The 22,837-nt window shown below is 29.1% G+C and overlaps 5 protein-coding genes across 5 annotated transcripts; 2 read left to right on the top strand and 3 right to left on the bottom strand.

Annotated features, from left to right (window-relative positions):
* Positions 1 to 1,038: 1,038 nt before the first annotated feature.
* Positions 1,039 to 5,876, bottom strand: Phum_PHUM286770 (synaptonemal complex protein, putative; the record flags this gene model as incomplete). Its single annotated transcript, XM_002426884.1, has 14 exons — positions 1,039 to 1,268; positions 1,632 to 2,423; positions 2,525 to 2,686; positions 2,770 to 2,888; positions 3,005 to 3,161; positions 3,252 to 3,405; positions 3,494 to 3,788; positions 3,859 to 3,984; positions 4,095 to 4,321; positions 4,467 to 4,618; positions 4,699 to 4,776; positions 4,867 to 5,037; positions 5,394 to 5,601; positions 5,838 to 5,876. The coding sequence occupies 14 exons, from the start codon at positions 5,874 to 5,876 to the stop codon at positions 1,039 to 1,041; spliced, it is 2,910 nt and encodes a 969-aa protein (XP_002426929.1).
* A 607-nt stretch (positions 5,877 to 6,483) lies between these two features.
* Positions 6,484 to 6,896, top strand: Phum_PHUM286760 (mitochondrial 28S ribosomal protein S12, putative; the record flags this gene model as incomplete). Its single annotated transcript, XM_002426883.1, has 2 exons — positions 6,484 to 6,693; positions 6,783 to 6,896. 2 exons carry the CDS (start codon positions 6,484 to 6,486, stop codon positions 6,894 to 6,896), a joined length of 324 nt encoding a protein of 107 aa, XP_002426928.1.
* Positions 6,897 to 7,371: 475 nt separating this feature from the next.
* On the top strand, positions 7,372 to 13,634 carry Phum_PHUM286750 (Coatomer subunit gamma-2, putative; the record flags this gene model as incomplete). The annotated part of the gene is made up of 17 exons (XM_002426882.1): positions 7,372 to 7,408; positions 7,619 to 7,749; positions 7,844 to 8,176; positions 8,269 to 8,460; positions 8,549 to 8,791; positions 8,868 to 9,071; positions 9,179 to 9,338; positions 9,427 to 9,535; positions 9,632 to 9,749; positions 9,834 to 9,959; positions 10,040 to 10,190; positions 10,291 to 10,475; positions 10,558 to 10,732; positions 12,576 to 12,670; positions 12,784 to 13,024; positions 13,117 to 13,231; positions 13,604 to 13,634. The coding sequence occupies 17 exons, from the start codon at positions 7,372 to 7,374 to the stop codon at positions 13,632 to 13,634; spliced, it is 2,646 nt and encodes an 881-aa protein (XP_002426927.1).
* A 264-nt stretch (positions 13,635 to 13,898) lies between these two features.
* Phum_PHUM286740 (uncharacterized protein) lies at positions 13,899 to 14,980 on the bottom strand (the record flags this gene model as incomplete). The annotated part of the gene is made up of 3 exons (XM_002426881.1): positions 13,899 to 14,061; positions 14,352 to 14,460; positions 14,929 to 14,980. 3 exons carry the CDS (start codon positions 14,978 to 14,980, stop codon positions 13,899 to 13,901), a joined length of 324 nt encoding a protein of 107 aa, XP_002426926.1.
* A 365-nt stretch (positions 14,981 to 15,345) lies between these two features.
* On the bottom strand, positions 15,346 to 16,257 carry Phum_PHUM286730 (uncharacterized protein; the record flags this gene model as incomplete). The annotated part of the gene is made up of 2 exons (XM_002426880.1): positions 15,346 to 15,352; positions 15,476 to 16,257. 2 exons carry the CDS (start codon positions 16,255 to 16,257, stop codon positions 15,346 to 15,348), a joined length of 789 nt encoding a protein of 262 aa, XP_002426925.1.
* Between the last annotated feature and the right edge of the window lie 6,580 nt (positions 16,258 to 22,837).

Below are 22,837 nucleotides of genomic sequence, written 5' to 3'. Positions count from 1 at the left end.
TCATTGTCCAACTACTACGCGACACCATATCCCCCCTATCTCTCTCACTCACGTACTTGCATCGCGACAAATGAGCACAACAACAACAAACAGACATTTTTTTTTTTTTTTTTGCCTCACCTTCCAGTTCTTTATCGCGTCTCGAACCCCTTAGACCATAAATTTCATTTAAACGAAGAATCCCGAAGATGATGTGGATGATGGTGATGGACCACGGAACGCAACGCAACGCAACACACGCACAAGATTTTTCACAATCAACCACTTTCGTTCACCATTTCGTTCAACGATAAAAAGACTCGACTCACCTTAGCAACACTGTTTCGTAACCTTTTCATTTTGTTTCACGTTGATTCCCGTAATCATCAACGACAATCCGACTCCTTATCTTAATTTTTCGATTATTTCTCTAAGTCAAGGTTACTAAACCTAAAAACAAAAAAAAAAAAAAAAAAAAAATCATTTTTTTTCTCTCTCGAGATTTTGGGTTGTCATTACGATCATAATTCGATTCGATATACGAAACCGAGGGGGGGGAGAGAGGGAGGGGGAGAAAACAAAAGAAAGAATAAACAATAATAACAACAAATTCGATGAACGATTCGCGTTGTTTTTGTAAATCGTAACCTATGATCGTAATAATAATAATAATTAATTAATACAACGCGACGACGACGACGGACAAAATCTTACGCGTTACGATGATAACAAACAAACAAACAAACAAATAAAACAAGACAAAAACAAAAACAAAGAAAATCGTGACGTGACTTACCACAGGCGATCGGAAGTGAACTTCGACGTTTTTGTACACAAACATTTTTCTTTCTTTCTTTATTAAAATTTTTTTTTTTTTAAAAAAAGTTTCTTTCTTTCTTTTTTTCTTCTTATATAAATAAAGATGAAAACTATAAAAAAAAAAAAAAAAAAAAAAAAAAAAACGAGGAGGTATATGAATGCGACGACGGCGACGACGGTAACGGTGACGGTGGTGACGACGACGACGACGACGAGTAATAATAATAATAATAATAACATCTAAGATTTTGAATACCACTTGAATTTTTTCTTTCCGACAATCTTCTTTTCGGAGTGAACGTATTTGCAGTCTGGATTTGTGCAATCCGTGTCGAACCGGCATTTTTTCGGATGAAAATAACGACAGTCGACGTTTTTACAATTCGGATAAAATTTACAACAGACTTGTGGTGCGGAACTCGTCGACGAACTCGTTCTTCTCCGAACCGGAGGACGCGAAGGAGAGGATTCTAAAACCAAAAAAAATAAAAAATAATTTTTTATCGTGAGGATCCCTCGTAAAACCCGTACAACCTGACAAACGATCGCGAAATTGCCATTAACAGTAGTAATAATAATAACAAATGAAAGTACAGAGAGAGAGAGAGAGGAAGGAAGGAAGGGAGAGAATGACAAACGTCCGCGAATCTGATCATCTCACTTCAACCATCTCCCCATCCTTTCTCCTTTTCCTTCCGTTGCGGAAGAAGAAAGAAAAGAGTAAAAGGAAGAAGAAGAAGAAGAAGATTCGCGAACCGTACGTGGAGGATGCGATCCTGACATTCCCCCCCCCTCCCCCGAAAAAAAAACAAAAATTTTCTACAAGTGCTTACCGTCGTCTCTCGTCGATCTCGTCCTCCTCCTCTCGGATTTTTTGTACTTTCCATTATTCCTGTCGTCATCCCTCCTGTCCAATTTTTTCGGTTCCCGAATTTTCCCATATTTCCTATCGTCGTCTCCGTCGTATTTACGCTTTTTATTCACGAAATCCCTATCGACTTTTCCAAACTTTTCCGACAGTTGAGCAATGAGCTGTCTGTTTTTACTTTCTTTCGAATTCGACGACATTTTTTTATCCGTCGCACGACTCCTACTCGTCGCCGTCACTTCAACATCGTTTTCCGAATTTTCCGTTTCTTCTTCGTTACATTTATTCACATTGTTATTCAATCTCCCGAATCTATCGCTTATCTTTTCCACGTTCGTTTTTTTTCTCACGCACGATTCACTTCCTTTTGCCTCCCTTAAATCCGAGGATTTATTATTATTATTATTTCTTTTATCCGTTTCTCTTTCTCTCGCGAGTAATCGTTTAGACGAATTCAATATGGGACCGTTTACGGTTTGCTTATTTCTCAATATGATATCTTTTATAGTTTTCGAATCGAGTCCGTCTAACGTGACGACGATTTGTGGTCCGTCTTGATGATGATTACTCTTCGAATCAGGTATGACTCTTAAATTTGCTATTTCCTGATCCGTGAGTTTTTGATTTTTGTTGAAATTTTTCTCCAAAACGTTCGAACTTGAAATTTTTTTCCTTTTCTTACCATCGTTTTCCATTTTGTCACCGTCGTCGGCGGCGTCGTCGTCTGCGTTGTCGTTTTCGTTAAATTCTTCTATTTCTAGAAAAAAAAAAAAAAAAAAAGACAAAATAACAAAAATGTAAATAAATCAATTTTTCTTTTTTATTTCTTTTTGTGATTTCCCCCCTCCCTCTTTTTACCATCGTTCGATACGGTTGTTTGAATTATAAGATCTTCCATGTCGTCTGGATTAACCATTTCCTCATCTTTCACAGCCTTTTCGACTCCTTCGAGCCAACACCTGATATATTTATCATTTTTTTCCATAATCGTCGTTTTGCTACTGATAAATTGATCTTCACCTGATGAGGAAAACAAAAAAAAAAAAAAAAAACATTTTTTACTGTTTACGTCATATTCTAACCAATGAGATGTCGTGACTCACTTTTTGACATTTCTCTCGACATCAAATCCGATTTCCCACGGAGTCCTTTTGATTTTTCCGAACTGTCCAATTTACACCTGGATTTATCACTTTTTTCCGATCCCAATTTACTATCCGATCTAGTAGTAGCCGTCGGGGAAAAAAAAAAAAAAACCAAAACGGTATAAATAAAAAACATTTTCCATTTTCCTCGTTATTATTATTATTATTATTAATTTTTTTTTCGAATTATTACCTGTCGGAACTTTTTCGAATGTTCGATAGTGTGACGGCTAATTTTTCAAATCTTTTACCCCTTAAATTTTTAGTGAAAAGTGCTTCCCTTTTCATTTCCGTTTCCGGTTCGATTCTCGTATTAATCGTCGCTATGGATTTCTCAGCATCTGCAACGGCTGTAAACGAAAAAAAAATCGTCGAGGTGGAAATCGAAATCAATCGATATATATCGATATATCGATATTAGTACAAAAAAAAAAAAAAACCTTTTAATATTAATGCTTTGTTAGCTTGTTTGTCTTTGGCAATAAATTCTCTCGGTTTAACTTTGACTATGCTTGAAATTTCTGGAGCTTCCGGTCCGGTTATTGTGACAACTCTGGAAAATATCGATGATTTTTTCTTGTTCGTCGAATTTTCCTTGAATTCAAATATTTAAAAAAAAAAAAAAGGGGAAATTAATTTTTGGCGCGACAATATTCAAAAATTTAAAAATTAAAATCCACACCTTTTCCCTGTTCCTATCTTTTTCCTTTTTAACACCGAAATTTTTTTCCAACTCCAAACTTTCCGATATTTTAATTATATTTTTATTTTTCCTTTTGTCTTCTGCTAAATTTTTTTTATCTAATTCTCGATCGTCGTTTATCGAATGAGATGAAATACTTTTCCTATCTTTGGATGATGAACTCCTTGAAAATTTTTTCCTTTTGCTCTCGTCTTTGTTCCTTTCTTTAACTTCTTTCGTTTTGTACATTTCACTTATACCACCGTGCCTGTGAGTCGGAGATTCCGGAGATTTTCTGCAAAAAAAAAAAGGTATTTTAAAATTTGAACGAAACATTCCCACAATAGGAAAATCCATTTTCATACCTTAAATGAGAGGACGATGAAAATTTTTTACGATCGGGTGATAAATCCGAATATTTATTACACGTGTTCGAAGAATATGGAAGCGTTGATTTGACGACGGTGGACGGTTTGTAATTATCTTGTTGACTGTAAAAAAAAAAAAAAAAAAAAAAAAAAAAAAATTGTACAATGGGGGAAAAATACCACGAGAGATAAATAATGAATTATTATTATTATTATTATTATTACACCATTACCTTGAAGAAAAACATAAATCTTTTTCGATATTTTTACTATCGTCTTCTATGACTAATACATCGGGTGAATTAGATCTCATTCTATCGGCTAATTTACTATTTTCTAATTTTTTTTTAGCTCTACTTAATAATAATTGTTTTCTCATTTCTTCCGGTGACATTGATTCCTCCGAATCGGATTTATTATTTTTCGCCATTGTTATTATTACCTCATCGGATTTTGATTTCTCATTTAATAGTTTATTATGTTTTTTTAATAATTCTTCTGTTGGAGCACTTACACACGTTTTTTCAACCTTTATTAATAAAACAAATAATAATAATTTAATTAAAATATATGGATTTATATTTAAAAAGAAAAATTTTGATTACCTGACTCGTAGAATAATTTGAATCTTTATCGACATTCACAACACAACTTATATATTGTTCATCTGTACAAAATTTTTCTGCTGGTTGTAATGGTTCAATATTAAATTCATCTTCAATCAGTCCTTTTTTTAAATTATTTTCTTCTTTCAAACCTAAAATCAGGTTTAACAATATGATAAGTTAAAAATTATTTTTTGTAAATTGAGAAGAAAAAATTGTCCTCGTCTCTCACCTTCTGTTTTTTCATCTGTTGTATTTTTATTTACCGAAGAAGTTTTCAATAAATTTTCTTCATTTTTATTTTGTCCTACTGAAAAACAAAAACAAAATCAAAATACTTTTATGTTCTGAATGTGAAAGTGATTTAATTTTTAATTATGATTAAAAAAAAATAACTTACCATTTAAATCATTTGTTTCTTTATCTGATATGAATTGAGATTTTTTATTGTTGAAAGAAGAATTTTTTAAAAATTCATCTGTTTTATCTATCGATGATTTATTATCGGCATCACACTCCAATGTGATTGGATTATGTTTCGATACATCATCGACTCTATTAAAAGCTTCATCTTTGTTTTGACTAGCATTAAATTCATTCGATTGTTTATTTATAATTTTTTCTTTTTTACTTTCTTTATCTGTTTTATCAGATTTTATTTTTTCTCTACTTTTATGTTTACTCTTTTTATTTTTTTTACTTTCCTTATGTTTTTTACCATGTTTTTTATTTTTAACAATTCCATCATCATCCGAAGATTTTCTACTACCTCCACCATCTGTATCAGATTTTCTTTTTTTAGATGATTTTTTACTCTCTGAACTTTTTTTTTCTTTTGATGATAAAAAAAAAAAAAAAAATTATATTATTTTAAAAGAATATAAAGAAAAAAAACTGAAATTAAAAAAACTGAAAAAAAAAAATTACCAAATGTAGCAACGGTAACTTCTTGGAGTTTTTGAAGAACTGTATGTAACCATGATGTGAATGTTTTAGTATTTGATGTTAGAAAAAGTTGTAAATCTTCATCCATTTGTGATTTTGTTCTCTTGTTAGCAACCATAACCATTATATAGTCAGGTAATTCATCATCAACATAAGCTCCTAATTCTATAAGCTTGGCTTTTATGGCAGCCTTTAAAAAAATTTATTTAAAAAAAAATTAATTTCGATTCGATAATAATAACAATATAAATTATTTCATCGTTATTATTATTTTCAAAAAGTAGTTTAAAGCACGTAACGAATAATTTAAAATAAAATTTAATTGTAAAAAAAAAAAAAAAAAAAAAATATAACATTGTAAATAATATAAAAATATGTAATTAAACAGTAATAGAAAATAAAATAAAATAATGCGGTGCCACTTACCCTTATTTTTTGACTAACTTCCGATCCGATTCCCTCCATAATTAATCCTTACTAAATATGAGAAAAAAAATTAAAATAAATTAAGCAAAATTTACAATAGCACTAGAAAACGCTTCAAATTTGATCGCCATTTTTTCATATGTTGTCGTGGTTTTAGAAAAAAAAAAACTAATAAAATGGTAACCAATTTGTAAATATACATTTTTTTTTTCCTTCTCTGATAGTTTAATTAAAATAATTGTTATTTAAAAAAAAAAAAAAGAATTCAATTTAGAATAACTATTAATTTTAAAAAAAAAGTAAGATTTAATTTTTTTGTTTGACATTTTTAAAAATAATTAAAACTGTTAAATTTTACATTGATAATTGATATTAAATATTTCATTAACAATTTTTTTTTTTTTTTTTTTTTTTTTTTTTCATTTCTATTCATTATTAATGTTATTTTTAATAAAAATAAATTTTATGTGTAACAATATTTTGTATTAACGTTTTTTTATATAATTCATTTTTATTTTTTTTTTTTAGAAAAATGAATTTTTTAATACAAAATATAAAAAATGTCGGATCTTTATTATCTACTAGTTTAATTAATAATAATTTTTCTTCAATTATAAATACAAGATTTGTCACAACTTTGAGTAGAATGCATAAATTAAATGTAACACCTAAAATTAGTAAAAAGAAAAAAAAATCACCCTTGGATGGTAAACCATATGCAAGCGGTGTTGTATTAAAAACATTAATTAAAAAACCTAGAAAACCTAATTCAGCAAATAGAAAATGTGTTTTATTAAAATTATCAACAGGAAAAGAAATGATTGCTTATGTACCTGGAGTAGGACATAATTTGCAAGTATGTTTATTTTATTTAAAATAATTAAGTAAATTTTTCATTTTTTTTTTTTTCTCTATAATATTTTAATAATTTATTTAATTTATCAGGAGCACAATACAGTACTTGTAAAAGTATCTAGATTAAAGGATACTCCTGGAGTAAAACTTAAATGTATTAGAGGAAAATATGATTTAGGACATCCGATAAAAAAAGATCAGTGATTGATTATTCTCAAAAAAATTATTATTCTTTATATTTATGTGTAGTTAATAATCAATATAAGTTTTATATACTACAGTATTTATTACGTTTCAAGTCATTTTTTTAATACCATTTTATTAAATTTTACAATAGGTGAAAATTTATCACTGGTATATACAAAATTTAAATAAAATTTCCTATTCCTAGCAATGAATGATAATAATTTCTTTTTTTTTAAACGAATTTTAATTATGTATTAATGGATAAATTTAATTTCATTCATTATATCAGAATTAATCAAAAAAAGTAAAAAAGCCAAACTAATGAGGAAAAATGGCAGGAAATTTTTATAACCGGCTGATTGAATGTATGCAGTGTAAAAAGGGCATATAAATTCACAGCCTTCTCAAAAAACGTTTTTTATTCGTTGTATTGTACAGTCTACTTCATGACGTGGATTGCTGGTAAAGAATAAATTCAGTAAATGCTGACATGATGACATTTAAAAGAGAAAAGAAAGAAGAAGAAGATGGTACGTTAAATTAAATTTACTATATTTAACACTCTATTTAAATCTTCACATTATTTAATTATTATTATATTAATAAATAAATAAAATTTTTTTATATTTCTTTTGAATTTTTCCTTATAGAATCAGTTGATGAAGTTAGTTGTAACTAAGTTACAATAATTCAAATAATTATAATAATTATGATAAATAATTTTATTGTTGTTATTTTAGGAGCGGGAAATCCTTTTGCAAATGTTGAAAAAACGGCGGTATTACAGGAAGCTAGGATGTTCAACGAAACGCCTATTAATCCGAGAAAATGTACTCACACACTCACAAAGATTTTATACTTATTAAATCAGGTGACAAAATTATCATTATTTTATTTTTTTTTTAAATTTAATTTTATTTAAATTAAAATTTGATTGTAATTGATAAGTTATTTTTAATTTGCAGGGTGAACAATTAGGTGTCACTGAAGCAACTGAAGCTTTTTTCGCTATGACAAAATTGTTTCAGTCAAAAGATGTCATACTTCGAAGGATGGTATATCTTGGAATTAAAGAATTATCTGGTATTGCTGAAGATGTTATCATTGTAACTTCTTCTCTTACCAAAGATATGACTGGTAAAGAAGATTTATACAGAGCTGCAGCCATAAGAGCACTTTGCAGCATCACTGATGTTACAATGCTTCAAGCTATCGAAAGATACATGAAACAAGCGATAGTTGATAAAAATACAGCTGTTAGTTCTGCTGCATTGGTTAGCAGTTTGCATTTAACTAAGGTAAAATAATAAATTTTTAACCACAGAGACTTTAAAAATTATTTATTTATCAATTTCATTATTTTAAATAATTAAAATTGTGATAATTAAAGGTTGCTGGTGATGTCATTAAGAGATGGGTTAATGAAGTTCAAGAAGCACTTAATTCGGATAAAATTATGGTTCAGTATCATGCATTGGGTGTATTATATCACATTCGTAAAACAGATAGGTTGGCTGTTACAAAACTTGTAGCAAAATTAACTAAAATGTTGTTGAGATCTCCCTATGCAGTTTGTATGTTGGTGAGTCAGAGAAAAAAAATTCTTTTAAATTTAATAACATTCGAATAATTCATTCAATTGATTAAATTTAAAAAAAAAACTTGTGCAGATAAGAATTACATGTAAACTTTTGGAAGAGGAAGACAGCACCAATGATTCTCCTCTATTCGATTTTATTGAATCTTGTTTAAGGCATAAAAATGAAATGGTCATTTACGAAGCTGCTCATGCCATTGTTAATTTAAAAAGAACAACGGCTAGAGAACTTGCTCCAGCAGTTAGCGTTTTACAATTATTTTGCAACAGTTCAAAACCAACTTTAAGGTTTGCAGCTGTCAGAACATTAAATAAGGTATTTTTGGAAAGTTTTCGAATAAAAAAATTATTAAACTTTTATAATATTGATAAAAAAACGTTTTTTTTCTAAGGTTGCCATGATGCATCCTGCTATTGTTATTGCATGCAATTTGGATTTGGAAAATTTGATAACTGATGCCAACAGGAGCATAGCAACATTGGCAATAACAACACTTCTTAAAACAGGAGCAGAATCATCTGTCGAAAGATTAATGAAACAAATAGCTTCTTTTGTCAGTGAAATCAGCGATGAATTTAAAATTGTTGTCGTTCAGGTTAGGTTTTGTTTTTTCTCCTTTTTTTGTTTTTTTGAATGAGAAATTTAAGGAATTTAAAATTAAAAAAAAGTAATAATAATAATAATAATAATGTTTATTTTCAGGCTATTAGAGCATTGTGTTTGAAATTTCCCAGAAAACACACGGTGCTCATGAATTTTCTGTCGGCCATGTTGAGAGACGAAGGTGGTTTGGAATACAAAGCAGCCATTGTCGATACTATTATTACCGTTATCGAAGATAATCCGGAAGCTAAAGAAACTGGTAAATATTTTCAAATCAATCAAAACCTTAAAAACAGTAATAATAATAATAATAATTGATGGTGAAAAATTTTTTTTTTTTTTTAAAGGTTTGGCTCATTTATGTGAATTTATAGAAGATTGCGAACACACAAGTTTAGCCGTTAGAATCCTTCACTTACTGGGTAAAGAGGGACCACAAACGAAACAACCTTCAAGGTATCACAATTTATTATTATTATTATTATTATTATTATTATTCATAATAAACAATCGTTATTTAAATGGAGGTTTTTTTTTTTTTTTCCCCGTCAGGTACATTCGATTTATATACAATAGAGTTATTTTGGAGAGTGCGTCGGTGAGAGCTGCTGCGGTGGCTGCAATGGCACAATTCGGAGCTTTATGTCCCGATCTAAGACCCAACATTCAAGTAAGTCTAAACCGAATTCGTTGAGAAAATAATTGTTGAAATAATAATAATAATAATAATAAAAAACAAATATTTTGCTCGCAGGTTTTACTCGAACGATGTCAAATGGACACAGACGACGAGGTTAGAGATAGAGCGACATACTATCACAGCATTCTACAGTACGATAACCCATCGCTAACGAATCGATACATTGTGGAATCTCTTCAAGTGAGTTTTTCCAACCTGACTTTCTTTAATTTTCATTTTGATGATTTTGAAAGAGCCTTAATTCGACATTGTTTTCGCAGGTCTCCGTTCCGGGTTTGGAAAAAGCATTAAATCAATACGTTTTGGGTACGTGCGACGAACCGTTCGATATGTCATCGGTTCCGTTGCCGGCGGAAGAAGACACGACGACCAAAAATAAACAGGCAAACGATACGATGTTCGTACCACCCGGTAAGTCATTTTTTGTCATCGCTTGCGATTTGAAAAAATTTAAAAAACAATTACTTATATTATCATTATTATTATTATTATTATCATTACATGGAAAAAGTGGCTCCGAAAGTAGCAGTTTCGAGAGAAGAGTCGTTCGCTGAAAAATTGGCAGAAATAGAAGAATTAAAAGATATTCCGGGTCCTTTGTACAAATCCTCCGACAGCGTGGAACTCACGGAATCCGAAACGGAATACGTTATCAAATGCGTCAAACATTCTTTTCTCAATCATTTGGTTCTTCAGGTAAGTGTCGCCTCATCGGAAAATGGTATACATTGAAATTGTGAACGATTTCATGTCGGTGTCGTATTCTAATCTGTTTCAGTTTGACGTCCTCAACACGCTGAGCGATCAAATACTGGAGAACGTCAAAGTGGCGATCGAACCTTCGGAGGGATTCAAAATAATCAAAGAAGTTCTTATACCCAAATTGCCGTACGGAGAAACCGGACATTGTTTCGTCGTCATGGAGTATCCGGATGATGTCATCGCATCAGTCGGTGAGTGATTGATTGGACTTTTAAACGGGACAACGTTGTGGGAGTTTTAGTGCATTTATTCCGGGTCTCCAATCGATTCCTTTTGGACTTCTTTGGTGCTGCTCCTGCTGCTGCTGCTTTCGAAGAATGTGAGACGTCCCACGCAGTGTGATCTCCTGTACGGTTTTCTTCTGAGAATCTTCTCTTTAAATTTCCTTTTCTTTGAGTGAGGCATGGCTCCCAGTGCTGCTCCCACGATGATCCGAGTACCCTTTCTGTCTTTACATTGTCTTCCCATCCTGGCTATTTCTATCTCTTCCGTCCTTTTCTATCTTCTTTTCGCTGTCTGGTGTTTTTTTTTCCGCCGGTACGAAGACTTTGAATAGTTTGCAACATTTTTCGGAATTATGTCCCACGATGAATTCCGGTTTGTTGGATTCAGTGCCAAATGTGCGTGTTCTCTTCTTATTAATCTCTGAAGCGTTCACTCTTTTTAAATATTGTCCTTGTAGCTTTTTCTGTTCCCACTTGTCCTTTAATTTCTTCTGAGATTGGGTCTCTACTCGATTCCTCAAGAGTAAATGCTCGAATTTCGTTGGTGATAACGCGATTTCCTGGATGGTTTCTTCTTTTAAATTCTTCAAAATTTTCTTCAGGTTTCCCCTTGTAGAATGTGACATTGCCCCCCCAATGCTCCCACGATGATCGGAATAGTTTCTGTTTTCGCTCTTCCCACATCCACTCTTTTTGTCCTCTTCTTTGGCTGGTGTTTTTTTTCTGCCGGTACTTCACAATTAATTTACACCATTTTTCAAAATTATGTCTCAGGATGATGTCCGGTTTGTTGGCTGGTACAGTTCTTGGCAATTTCTCCTTGGATAATTCATCCATTCCGTATTCACGACAGGTATTCCATTGGGGGTATTTACAGATTTTATTGTGCCTCTCCAGATCTTCATGTTTTTCCAATGTCGGACAAGCGGGAATTAAATGGTCGATGGTTTTCTGACTGCGATTGGCAAATTCGGCACATGTCATCTTGACGCACTTTCAGGATTATCTTCTTATAGTTATGGGCCCTTAAATGCCTGGTCTTGTAATAAACACTTCCGTTTCAACTTTAAGTTTTCCACGCCGTAGCCAATTGTGCGTGCTCTTCTTATTAATATCTTCGGCATTTATTCTTTTTAGGTATTGCCCATGTAATTTTTTCTGTTCCCATTTGCTTATTAATTTCTTCTGAGATTGGGCTTTGCTATTATAAGTTGCAAGTTGCCCTTCTTCCATTATCTCGTTTTCTTTATTTTCTTTGACGATTTGTTTTTCTCTTCTTAGCACTCCTCTTTTTCTGAATTTTTCTTCCATTAGCACTGCTTGAACCAAAATGGGATGCTGTTAATGAGATTCCATGTATTTTCCCTTTTCCAATTATGGCATTCTGGTATGCCGCTTCTATTTGTCGTAATCCTCTTCTCTCATCTTCCCCACTGACGTATAGTCTATTCACATCAGCTTTTGAATGTACAGCATCATTCATTGTCAATATTTTTCTTGTTCTTCGGTTCAAGTTTTTGTGATTTCTTCTTTTGTCCAGTCTACGAGTCCAAAATTGTATTCTATTACTGGAACTCCTAATGTGCCGACGGCGTTTATCTTATTTCTTCCATTCAGTTCCGACGGTAATATAAACCTCAATCTCCTTAAGATATTTCTTTCTTCACGACGAGTTTTCATTTTTTTATTTGCCACCCCAAAATTTTCTTCAACTCCGAGGTATTTGTATGTTGGAATCCAGTTCTATGATGTTTTCTTCTTTAATTTCTATAATAATAATTATTATTATTATTATTTTTTTTTTATTCAGGAACTTTTGGCGCGACGTTAAAATTCATAGTCAAAGATTGCGATCCGACGACGGGATTACCAGATTCCGACGAAGGTTATCAAGACGAATATTTGGTGAGTTTTTTTTTTAAAAAAAAAAAAAAAAAAATTCTTTAATCGCGTTCCTTTATTTTGTAATGATAATGATGATTATTAAACAAGAATATTTTTATTTACGTTGTCGATAGGTCGAAGATGTCGAAGTCACGCTAGCGGATCAAGTGCAAAAAGTAGCCAAAGCAAATTTCGGTTTGGCATGGGAAGAAGCGTCATCGTCTTTTCACGAATTGGAAGACACGTACGTTTTATCGACGGTCAAAAGTTTAGAAGAAGCCGTCACGTCGATTGTGACGTACCTGGGAATGGGGGTAGCCGATAAAAGCGACAAAGTTCCAGAGGGAAAATCCTCGCACACGTTGTATCTAGCAGGTAGTTTTATTTTTCCGGTTCCAAAAAAACCTAATCACGAGGTTGACGATGTAAAAAAATTATTATTATTATTATTTTTTTTTTTCCCACAGGAGTTTTCAGAGGCGGAGAGCAAATATTGGTGAGAGCAAAATTAGCCTTATCCGATGGAGTCACGATGCAATTAACCGTCAGATCAACGAACGAATCCGTCGCGGAATTGGTCGCGTCAACGATCGGTTAATAAATAAATAAAAAATTTCAAATTCCCTGTAATAATAATAATGATTAATAATAATAATAATAATAATTAATAAATATAAATAAATAAATAAATAAAAAATGGCGTTAATTATTTTAAAACGATGAAAGAAAAGAAAAAATAAAAAAAAAAAAAAAATTAAACGTGAACCATTTTATTGAGCATAACTAAATAAAATATATAAAAAAAACTATTTAATAGTAATAATAATAATAATAATAGTTAATAACCCAAATAATAATAACAATAATTATTATTATTATTTAAATAAATATAAAAAAAAAAAATTTTTAAATGTTTTAAATATATATATATATATATATATGAATATAGAAAAGAAGTTTGAGCACTGAAGCGAAAGATGTTTGATGTGTTCAATGGGAATGTTAAAAACTTGCCATAGAAAAAATGATAAGAATGATAGAAGAGAGAGAAATAATAATAATAATAATAATAATTTGCCTTCGATTCCCTTGCCACAATAAATGGCTCTAATTTTTTCCCCAATTCCGATATATAATTTTTTTTGTTCTTGCATATGTGCATAATAAGGCATAGAAAAAAAAACGACTACTATTAAAGTTTCATTCGGGAAAAAAAAAAAAAAGAATAGAAAAAGTAAATAATGGTTTACTACTTTCTAGGTTGTTGAATAACATTAGGCTTTTGTGGTGCTGATTTTGCATCATGAGTAGGCATGGGTTTCTCATGAAAACTTTGAACTGCTTTTGTTGGAAAATCAGCATTACCTCTTGCTATAGCACCCGATATGTTTGTCGCAACCGATTTGGGTGGACTGAAATATTAAAAAAAAAAAAAAAAATATTGAAGAGACCAGATTGTTACACAATAATTACTTAACAATAACTGATTTTTAAATTTGTAAAAAAAAAAAAAATATTTGTTATTTGTATGGTTATAAAAAAAAGGCCATGGTCATCGAAATAATAATAATAATAAATTAATAATAAGAAAGAGAGAGAGAAGAAAAAACGAGTCTTGTGAAATCAAAACGAGTCTTGTTTGTAAAAACGACAAAAATTTATAAATAAATTAAAATTGTGAAACTATTGAAAAAATTATTACCTTGTTGATACTTTTAATGCAGCATTTCCTTCGCTCATATCCATTTCTTTTTTATCCGATTCGCTATGACCTGATCTGTGATGTGGAATTCTCATTCCTCCGACTTTTACTAAAAAAAAATTTTTTTTTTTTAAATTACATTAATTAGCATTCATCATCATTATTAATCAATTTTGAGTTTTATAAAGTTGAAAGCAATGATACAGAAATATAATTCGAGTAAAAATCATTAATGAGTTTTCATTCGATGATGTAAAAAAAAAATTTTTCCCTAATAAATGTAGTAATATTGAGTAACATTCGAGAAATTTTACATAACATATGGTTAACACATATATTTAAAAATTAACCTAATTAAATAAAATAAATTTTTTTCCTTTTCTTAACATAAGTCTCAAAAAGAATTTAATAAATTATCATTTCGTATACAAATAATAATACTAATTATTAATGAAAACCCCCCCCACCCCAACGATTACCCGGTTTTTTTTGTTTGTTAAACAAAGAAAATTATTAAAAATTATTATATTAATTTTTATTAAAAAAAAAAATTTAATAATTAAATAAATAAACTTACATGCAGGAGGATGTCCACCTTTAAGTTCGTTATCATCGGAAGGAGATGACATTTTCCGTTAAAATATTTATATAAAAATAATTAATTATCAAATAAAAAGTAAAAATAAAAAAATATATTCGGTGAAGAGTTTTTTCCTACTTGTCTACGTGGTTTACACAACAAATCTGAGTTGAAAATGCTTCTTACACGACGTGCCAACTTAAATTATCATAACGCTTATATAATAGTAAAGTGCAGGGAAAAAAAATTCCCTGCAATCCAACGACTTTTCCCTCCAACAATCGAACGAATATTTTTAAATTTAATTTGATTTTATTTATTTTTAAAACGTTTTTTTTTAAAACTTTTTTTGGTTTTTGTTTTAGAATAATAATTTATGGATAAAATGGCGCGATGTTTATGTATAATAAATCATTAACAACTTAAAGAGTAATAGAAAAAAAAGTTTATTTGTTTAACGGAAAATATCGTTACGGGATGGTAATGACGTCATTATTGCGAATCAGATTTCTTTTTCAAATAATTATTTCTCATGGATTTATACATTATTCCACCGACGTATGTTTTTATCCAAACCGGACACATGACGGCAAATAAATATTGTAATCTGTGAGGCCAATATCCGGTCGTGTTATCAATTATCCCTAACGTATCGAGCGCGGATTTAACGTAACGGGATGGAGTAGGTACGAATAAATTATTTTTCAATAATCTATCGTTGAAATGATTGATTTTCGTAGTGACGTAATAAGGGCACAAACATTGTATCGTCAAATTTGAATTTTTATATTCTTCTCTCAGAGCATCGGTGAAAAAATCCACGAAAATTTTCGATGCCGCGTAAAGATTCATAAAAGGCAGTGGTTGAAGTTTCGAACCGGATGATAAATTAACAATGGCGCCTTTTTTCTTATCCAACATTTTTGAAAGTATTATTTTCGTCATTTGCACCACGGATCCCAAATTGACATTTAAAACGTTCCATATTTCATCGTCTGGTAATTCTCCAAAATACATCGGATGACTATATTGAATTCCGACATTGTTAATCAATATTCCAACATCTAAATCATCCATCAATAATTTAACGTCATCGTAAATAGATCTTCCTTTTGTAAAATCGCACATTATTATTTTAGTATCGATTTTGTAATCGTTTTTAATATCGTTCGATACTCGTTCGAGTTTTTCTTTGTTTCTGCTTATCAGAACGATATTCAAACCTCTTTTTGCCAATTCGTATGAAAATGCTTTACCTATGCCATCAGTACAACCCGTCACAACAGCCCAACTGCCATATTTTTCTTTTAAATTTATTTTTGGCATTATCATATATTTTATCAATTGCGTCATCGTCCAAAAATTATCAATAAATATTTTTATTATAATTAATAATGATAATATTAATAAAATTAAATAAATCCATTCGAAAACGTTCATTTTTATTATTGATGACGAGGAGAAAAACCTTTTTTTTCTGGAATAAAACAAAAAAACGTTTAATAAATTTAAAACAAAACGGAAATAATAATAATGATAAGAATGCATTACATGATAAAAACAAACAACAAACAAACAAACAAACAAGGGAAAGTATACAAAAAAAAAAAATGTTTAAAATTAAATTCAAACCAATCAAAAAAGGTTTAAAAGAAGAAAAAGAGATAAAAAATTTTTTTTTTTTAGATAAAAAAAGGGAAAAAGTAAAGTTCAAAGGTCACGCAATTGTAAATATTACGAAAGGGATACAACAACAACAACAACAAACAGGAAAATTTTTTAAATTGAATTATTTTTAAATGAAAAAAAAAAATTTAAATGTAACGGTTTTTTTTTTTCCTTTTTTTTTCGGGGAGGTTTTGAGTTTTAAACCTTTTCTCCAGATATTAAAAAATCGTTTTGATAATAATGATAATGATTACGAAGGAGTTTTTCTTTTGTGTAAACTGATAATAATGATGATGATGATGATGATTTTTGGCAATTTTTTAAATTAACGGTTTAAATAATCATTATTATTTCTATATTTCCAACGCGTGGAATTCGGTCGATGGTATAAAATAATAAAACAAACATTTTGTTTGTCATCATCGTTTGTTGTTGTTGTTGTTGTTATTGTTAGAACGGTTGATTTTGAATAAAACAGGACCGTGTTAAGGATAATTATAATAAAATTAAAATAAAAAATTTTTCGGGCGAAAAAATTAAATTAGGATTTTTACAAAAAATATTTTTATGTTTTCTGTTGTTTTTTTTTTTCTTACTGATGACGTAATATCACGTGACTTTTTTCCAGAATTTTTTTTCTTCGATAGTTATAAGAAAAATTATAAATATAAGAATCTGAAGAAAAATCTCCTGGAGAAATATAAAAATAAATTATTTAAAAAACGTCGTTGTTATCATTTCATTGATAAGATTAATTATTATAAAAAAAGATGGAGGGGGAGGGGAGGGAAGAGGGGGAAATTTTTTTACATAAATTCGGGATTTGAAGAAAATTGATTGATTTTGTTTTTTTCATCCGGGAAAAAATTGAGCATCGTGGGAAATTATTTTTTTTATAACACAAGAATTTCAAGCACACGAGTTAATATTAATATTTTATCGATAACGGTTCGCCCCCCACCCCCCACCCCCTACTATTGTTCCTTTTTTTTTTAAAGAAACATTTTTCATTTTTCTATTAAATTTTAAATGAGAGAAAACAGTAATAATAATAATAATAATAATAATAATAATAATAATAATAATGTAACTTACGTGTTATGGAATTTAAATTTTTTAACGTTTTTTTTCCTCTCTCTCTTCCCTTTTCTCTCCTTTTTCTCTCTTTCTCTCTCACTTTTTCTTCCTACGTTTTAAAAACACTTAAATATTTTTAAAAAATTAAAAAACTTTACTGATTATTTTATCCGGAAAAAAAAAGTTTTTTTTTTTTGTAAAGACTAACGAGAGATTATTAAAAAAAAAAAAAACGAATTTTTTTTTTCTTCACACAAGTGTTCGACTTGACATTGAACGAAGAGTGACGAATCAAAAATAATATTTCGGTTGATGATTAAATATTAAATATTTTTTCTTCTTTTCGATATTAAATTCACGATATAATTTAACACACGAATGATTGATTGATTGATTGAATGATTTATTTAAACACAAAATAATTTTTTTTCCAGAAACCCGGAGAAAATCCCCAAATAACAAAAAAAAATTCGAATTTAAAAAAAAACGTTCCGGAATGAAAATTTTACTTTTAGTTACTAAAATCGTCGATAGAGGTCATTGATTTTCAAAAAAAAATTTTCCTTTTTTAAATATGTCGGTTATTGATTGTTGAAACGAAAAGGAAGAAGAAAAAATTTTTTTTTCTTCTTCTTTCGTCTTTTCGATTTATCAAAACCTTTAATTATAAATTATTAATAATTTATTAATTATTATTATTATTATTATTTATTAATAATTTTATTGTAGGGAAAAGAATTATCGAGTTATTAATAAAAACATTTCCACATTTCGTGTTTAAAAAAAAAAAATGAATTAGTACAACTTTCCCGGCCCCCTTTTTTATTCTCCCCCCTCGAAAAAACCCTCATTTGTTCTAAATAATAATAATAATAATAATATTGTACTAATTAAAATTTACGGTTTCGATTTAAAAAAAAAAAAAAAACAAAAGGAATTATAAATGAACAAACAAAAACGTATAAAAGTATAACGGTTTTTTTTTTTAAATTCAATGACGTCATACATGTATAAAATCATTTTTTTACGTAATTATTATTATTATTTCTTTTTAAAATCAAAATTTTCTCGTAGAAAATAAAAGAAAATCGTTGGAAAAAATAAAAATTTTTTTTTACAAAATGGCGGATTCGAATCATGTTTAAAATGATTTACGTCACGTAAAAAAAAGAAAAACGAACGGAGGTTTACTACGTGCATTCATTAATATCCGTCAAAAATAAATTACGATTTAAACGAACCTTAATTCGGTCCTGTTCGATCGAATCCTACACCCATTCAATGGAAATTTATAAAAAAAATTATTTTTAGAAAATTTTTTCCCGTTACCTTTCATCTCAATCAACGTTGACCTAATAACAATTCAAACATCTGTCATTTGCTCAAAAGACCAAAAGGGTTGTTGTATATACCGTAATAAATAAGGGATGATGATGATGATGATGATGATGATTACAACCACAAAAAAAAAAAATTCAGACGTTCAATTTCCGGTTCAAGTGTAATTTGTTTTTCTTCCTCGTTTTTCATCGTAAAACCGAACGAAAGGTTTTTTTTGCTAACCTCACGATTTCCGTTTCGAAAACAATAATAATAATAATTAAAAATATATATATGTTCGTAACGAATTTTAATGACGTCATTAATTATAGTAAAACAAAATAAACGTTTACATACATATGAAATAATTAATTACGCGATAGGTTTTTTTTAAAATTAATATTAAATTGAAACGTAACAGGATGACAACTTAACAAAAATAATAATAATAATAAGTTTTTCTTTTTCAGAATTTTTTCATTCAAAATTGGTATGGGGAAGAGAGGAAGAAAGGGAAGGAAAAATCTTTTTTTAATATTTGTAAAGAAAATTAAGATGAAGAGTTTAAATGATTTGTCAATGATGACCTTGAAACGTCATCATCGTCATCGTCATCATCGTGTATATAATCTCTGACATAAAATGTTAGATAAAGATTAGTTACACAAAAAAAAAGGAAAAAGAATAAGAATAAAGGGAAAAAAAATGACAGATGCAAGTTATGATGAATTGAATTCTAAGAAAGGTTTCGTCCCATGGTACAACACACACACACACATACACGAATACGCACAAAGGCACGAAGGAAATCAAATATGGCGGACGAAAAATTTTATTTTTAGGTAGTATGCCCCATGAGAATTATGGGATCTCGTTCGTGTTAGTTTTAACAAAGAAATAAAGTTGTTTCCGTTAAGGGTTAAGTCCGTCAAAAACATACACCCCCATCCTTTCAGCCCCCCCCCCCCCGGGTGACCTAATAACAGTTTGAATGAAAAGGGATTTTTGCAAAAAAAAAAAAAAAAAATTGCGATCAGATTTCTTTACGTGTGTGAAAAATTCATCGAGATTTTTACCGTTACACTTCAATCGGGGTGAGAATGAGAAAAATAATCACGTGACGTAAACTCTTCTCCATTTCGACCAATGAGATTTCGTTTTGGGAAACACGAAATGTTGCCAAATCGTCTTGAAACGTTTGATTTTAAATTTTTCCGACTTAATAAATTATAATTATTTAAAATGGCGAACGATTTTTATTAAAAAAATTATTATTTAAAATAAGAAAAAGCCGGTAAATGATTAAAAATAAGGTTATTAAACCGAACAAAAAAATTATAATAATTATGCGCGTGTGTGACTAATAAAATCAAAAAGAAAAAAAAAAGAACAAAGGAAAAAAAAAAAAAAAAAATTTTCCCATCGATACCTGAGAAATAAAAAGTTAAAAAGTTAAAAATTGAAAAGATCAAAAAGAAAAAAAAATTGATTTATTATTATTATAAAAATTTTGTCAAACGCGGTCAAATTAAATCGGTAATCATTAAATTTATTACAACAAAAAAAAGGTCCGTCCGTCCGTCCGAAAAAAGGTTGATACAAAAAAAAATATGGCGGAAAACAAAGTCGGATTAATCGGGTTCATTGCCATTTCAAATGAATGACTCAACACCGACGGGAAGTTCACACTCAGAAAAAAACATTTAATTTTGTTATTAAAATAAAAAACATTCACGAATTAAAAAAAAAAAAAAACAGAAAAACGTTAAAAAATCCCTTATTGTACGCCATTTTGTTTTTATTTATGCCGATGTAATTATTTGTTAACGTATAAACTATTACGAAAGTAAAAATTTTCAATCAAATAACAATTGCATGATTTTTTCGGTTGTTGTATAACGACGCAAAAAATAATAATAATAATTTAACCTCGAGGGGAATTTTTTAAAAATAAACCGTCGCCATTTTTGTCTCGAAATTATTAATAATAATAATAATGATATAACCGACGCCATTTTCCGCAAAAAAAATTAACGTTTATTTAATCATATCGAAGGATTCGAACGATTTGCGAGTGTTTATGACGTCACAAATCATAAGAAAACGTGTACGAAACAAAATTATTATTATTATTATAGTTTTCGTCGTGGAAATAGATTATAGAAAATAACCTAATTTTTTTTTTTTTTTAAATAGAAAAAGGTTTAAAAAGGTTCTTGGAAAAAAAGGATTTTAAAAAGTGACACGTATGAAAATGCGCGAAATTATGTCTTCTTTTTTTTTTTTTCTTATGTATAAATTACATTGAATTATTTATAATGGAAGGTTTTCTATCTATTTATCTTTTTCTCTCTCACGCACGTTTCTCTCTCTCTGTCTTTTTCTATTTGCACTTCTCAAAAAAAAAAAAAATTTTTTTTTTTATTTTTCTTTTCATCTCGAATTTTAAATAGTTAAGCTTAAAGTAGGACGAAATGAATTCGTAACAAACAATAATAACAAAGAGAGAGAGAGAGAGAGAGAGAGAGAGAGAGAGAGAGAGAGAGAGAGAGAGAGAGAGAGAGAGAGAGAGAGAGAGAGTGAGAAAGGGTTTTAAAAAGAAAAACCTTTTTTTTCGTGTGTGCGTGCAAAAAGAAAAAAAAAAATTTCCCGTTAGGTTTTTTTTTTATTTAAAAACAATAATTAGCCTTGAATTCTCTTATACATATATACATATTTTAAGTTTTTAAAAAATGAAAGAAATATTTAAATGTTCTAGAAAAAAAGGTTTTCTCTTAGATAATAATACTATAGCAGAAGAAAAAACCTTTTTTCTTTTTTTAAACCTTTTTTTGTTTCTTTTTGTTATTGTAATATTGAAAAAGTAAAAGTTTATACAAGAGTAAAAATTGTAATATTTAAATAATTTTTTTTTTTTTTAAATTTTGGTAATACTGTTTAATTTATCAACTCAGTCTCTCTCTCTCTCTCTCTCTCTGTCTCTCTCTTGTTAATTATTAAAAAATAATTATCATTATTATAAAAATGTTTTTTAAATTAATTTATGTTTTGTAAATTTTACAAAATTAAAAACAAACAGAAAAGTTTCCCTGTTTTTTAAGGAAAATGTTTAAATTTTTAAATTTGTTTATTAATTAATTAATTAATTATCGATTGATTATTAATAATAAATAAATTATTAATAAAATTATTAATAATAATTTATTATGAAATTGGAAAAACATGAAAAGTTTAAAAAAAAAAATGGCGCGCGGTTGATATAATGAATTACGAATGAGTTTGTTTTTATTTTTTTTTATTTTGTCTCTCTCTCTCTCTCTCTGTTTGTGTTTGTTTGTTTTACGGTTTCGAAAAAAAATTTTTTTATTTCTAAAAACATTAATTATTTAAAAAAGGAAAAAAGTCAAAGGAAAAAAAATGGAAAGCGCTTAAAAAAAGAAAAAAAAATAAAATGATTCCTAATTGCATAATTATAAAAATTTTTTCCTTTTTAATTTTTTTTTTTTTTTTTGATGAATTTTTAAATTTTATTTAAACGTCACGAACACAAAGGAAAAATGAAAAAGAGGGAGAGAGGAAAGAGAGACCGAGAGAGGGAGAGAGGAAAGAGAGACCGAGAGAGGGAGAGAGGAAAGAGAGAGGGAGAGAGAGAGGGGAGGAAAAGCGAGAATGAAAGCGAAATGAGTTTAAAAAACTGAAATGAAAAGAGGAAAAAAAGAAGAAAAATATCGAAAAAGAGAGAAAATGCTTGTGAAAGAGTATGTGAGAGAAAGCTAAAAAAACAGAAATGAGAGAGAGAACGATAGAATGGAAAGAAAAATGGAAAAAAGGAAAAGGTAGA

Source organism: Pediculus humanus, genomic scaffold (genome assembly GCF_000006295.1).
Source record: "Pediculus humanus corporis 1103172107667 genomic scaffold, whole genome shotgun sequence".
Taxonomy (NCBI): Eukaryota; Metazoa; Arthropoda; class Insecta; order Psocodea; family Pediculidae; genus Pediculus; species Pediculus humanus.
This window is presented reverse-complemented; position numbering and strand designations above follow the sequence as displayed.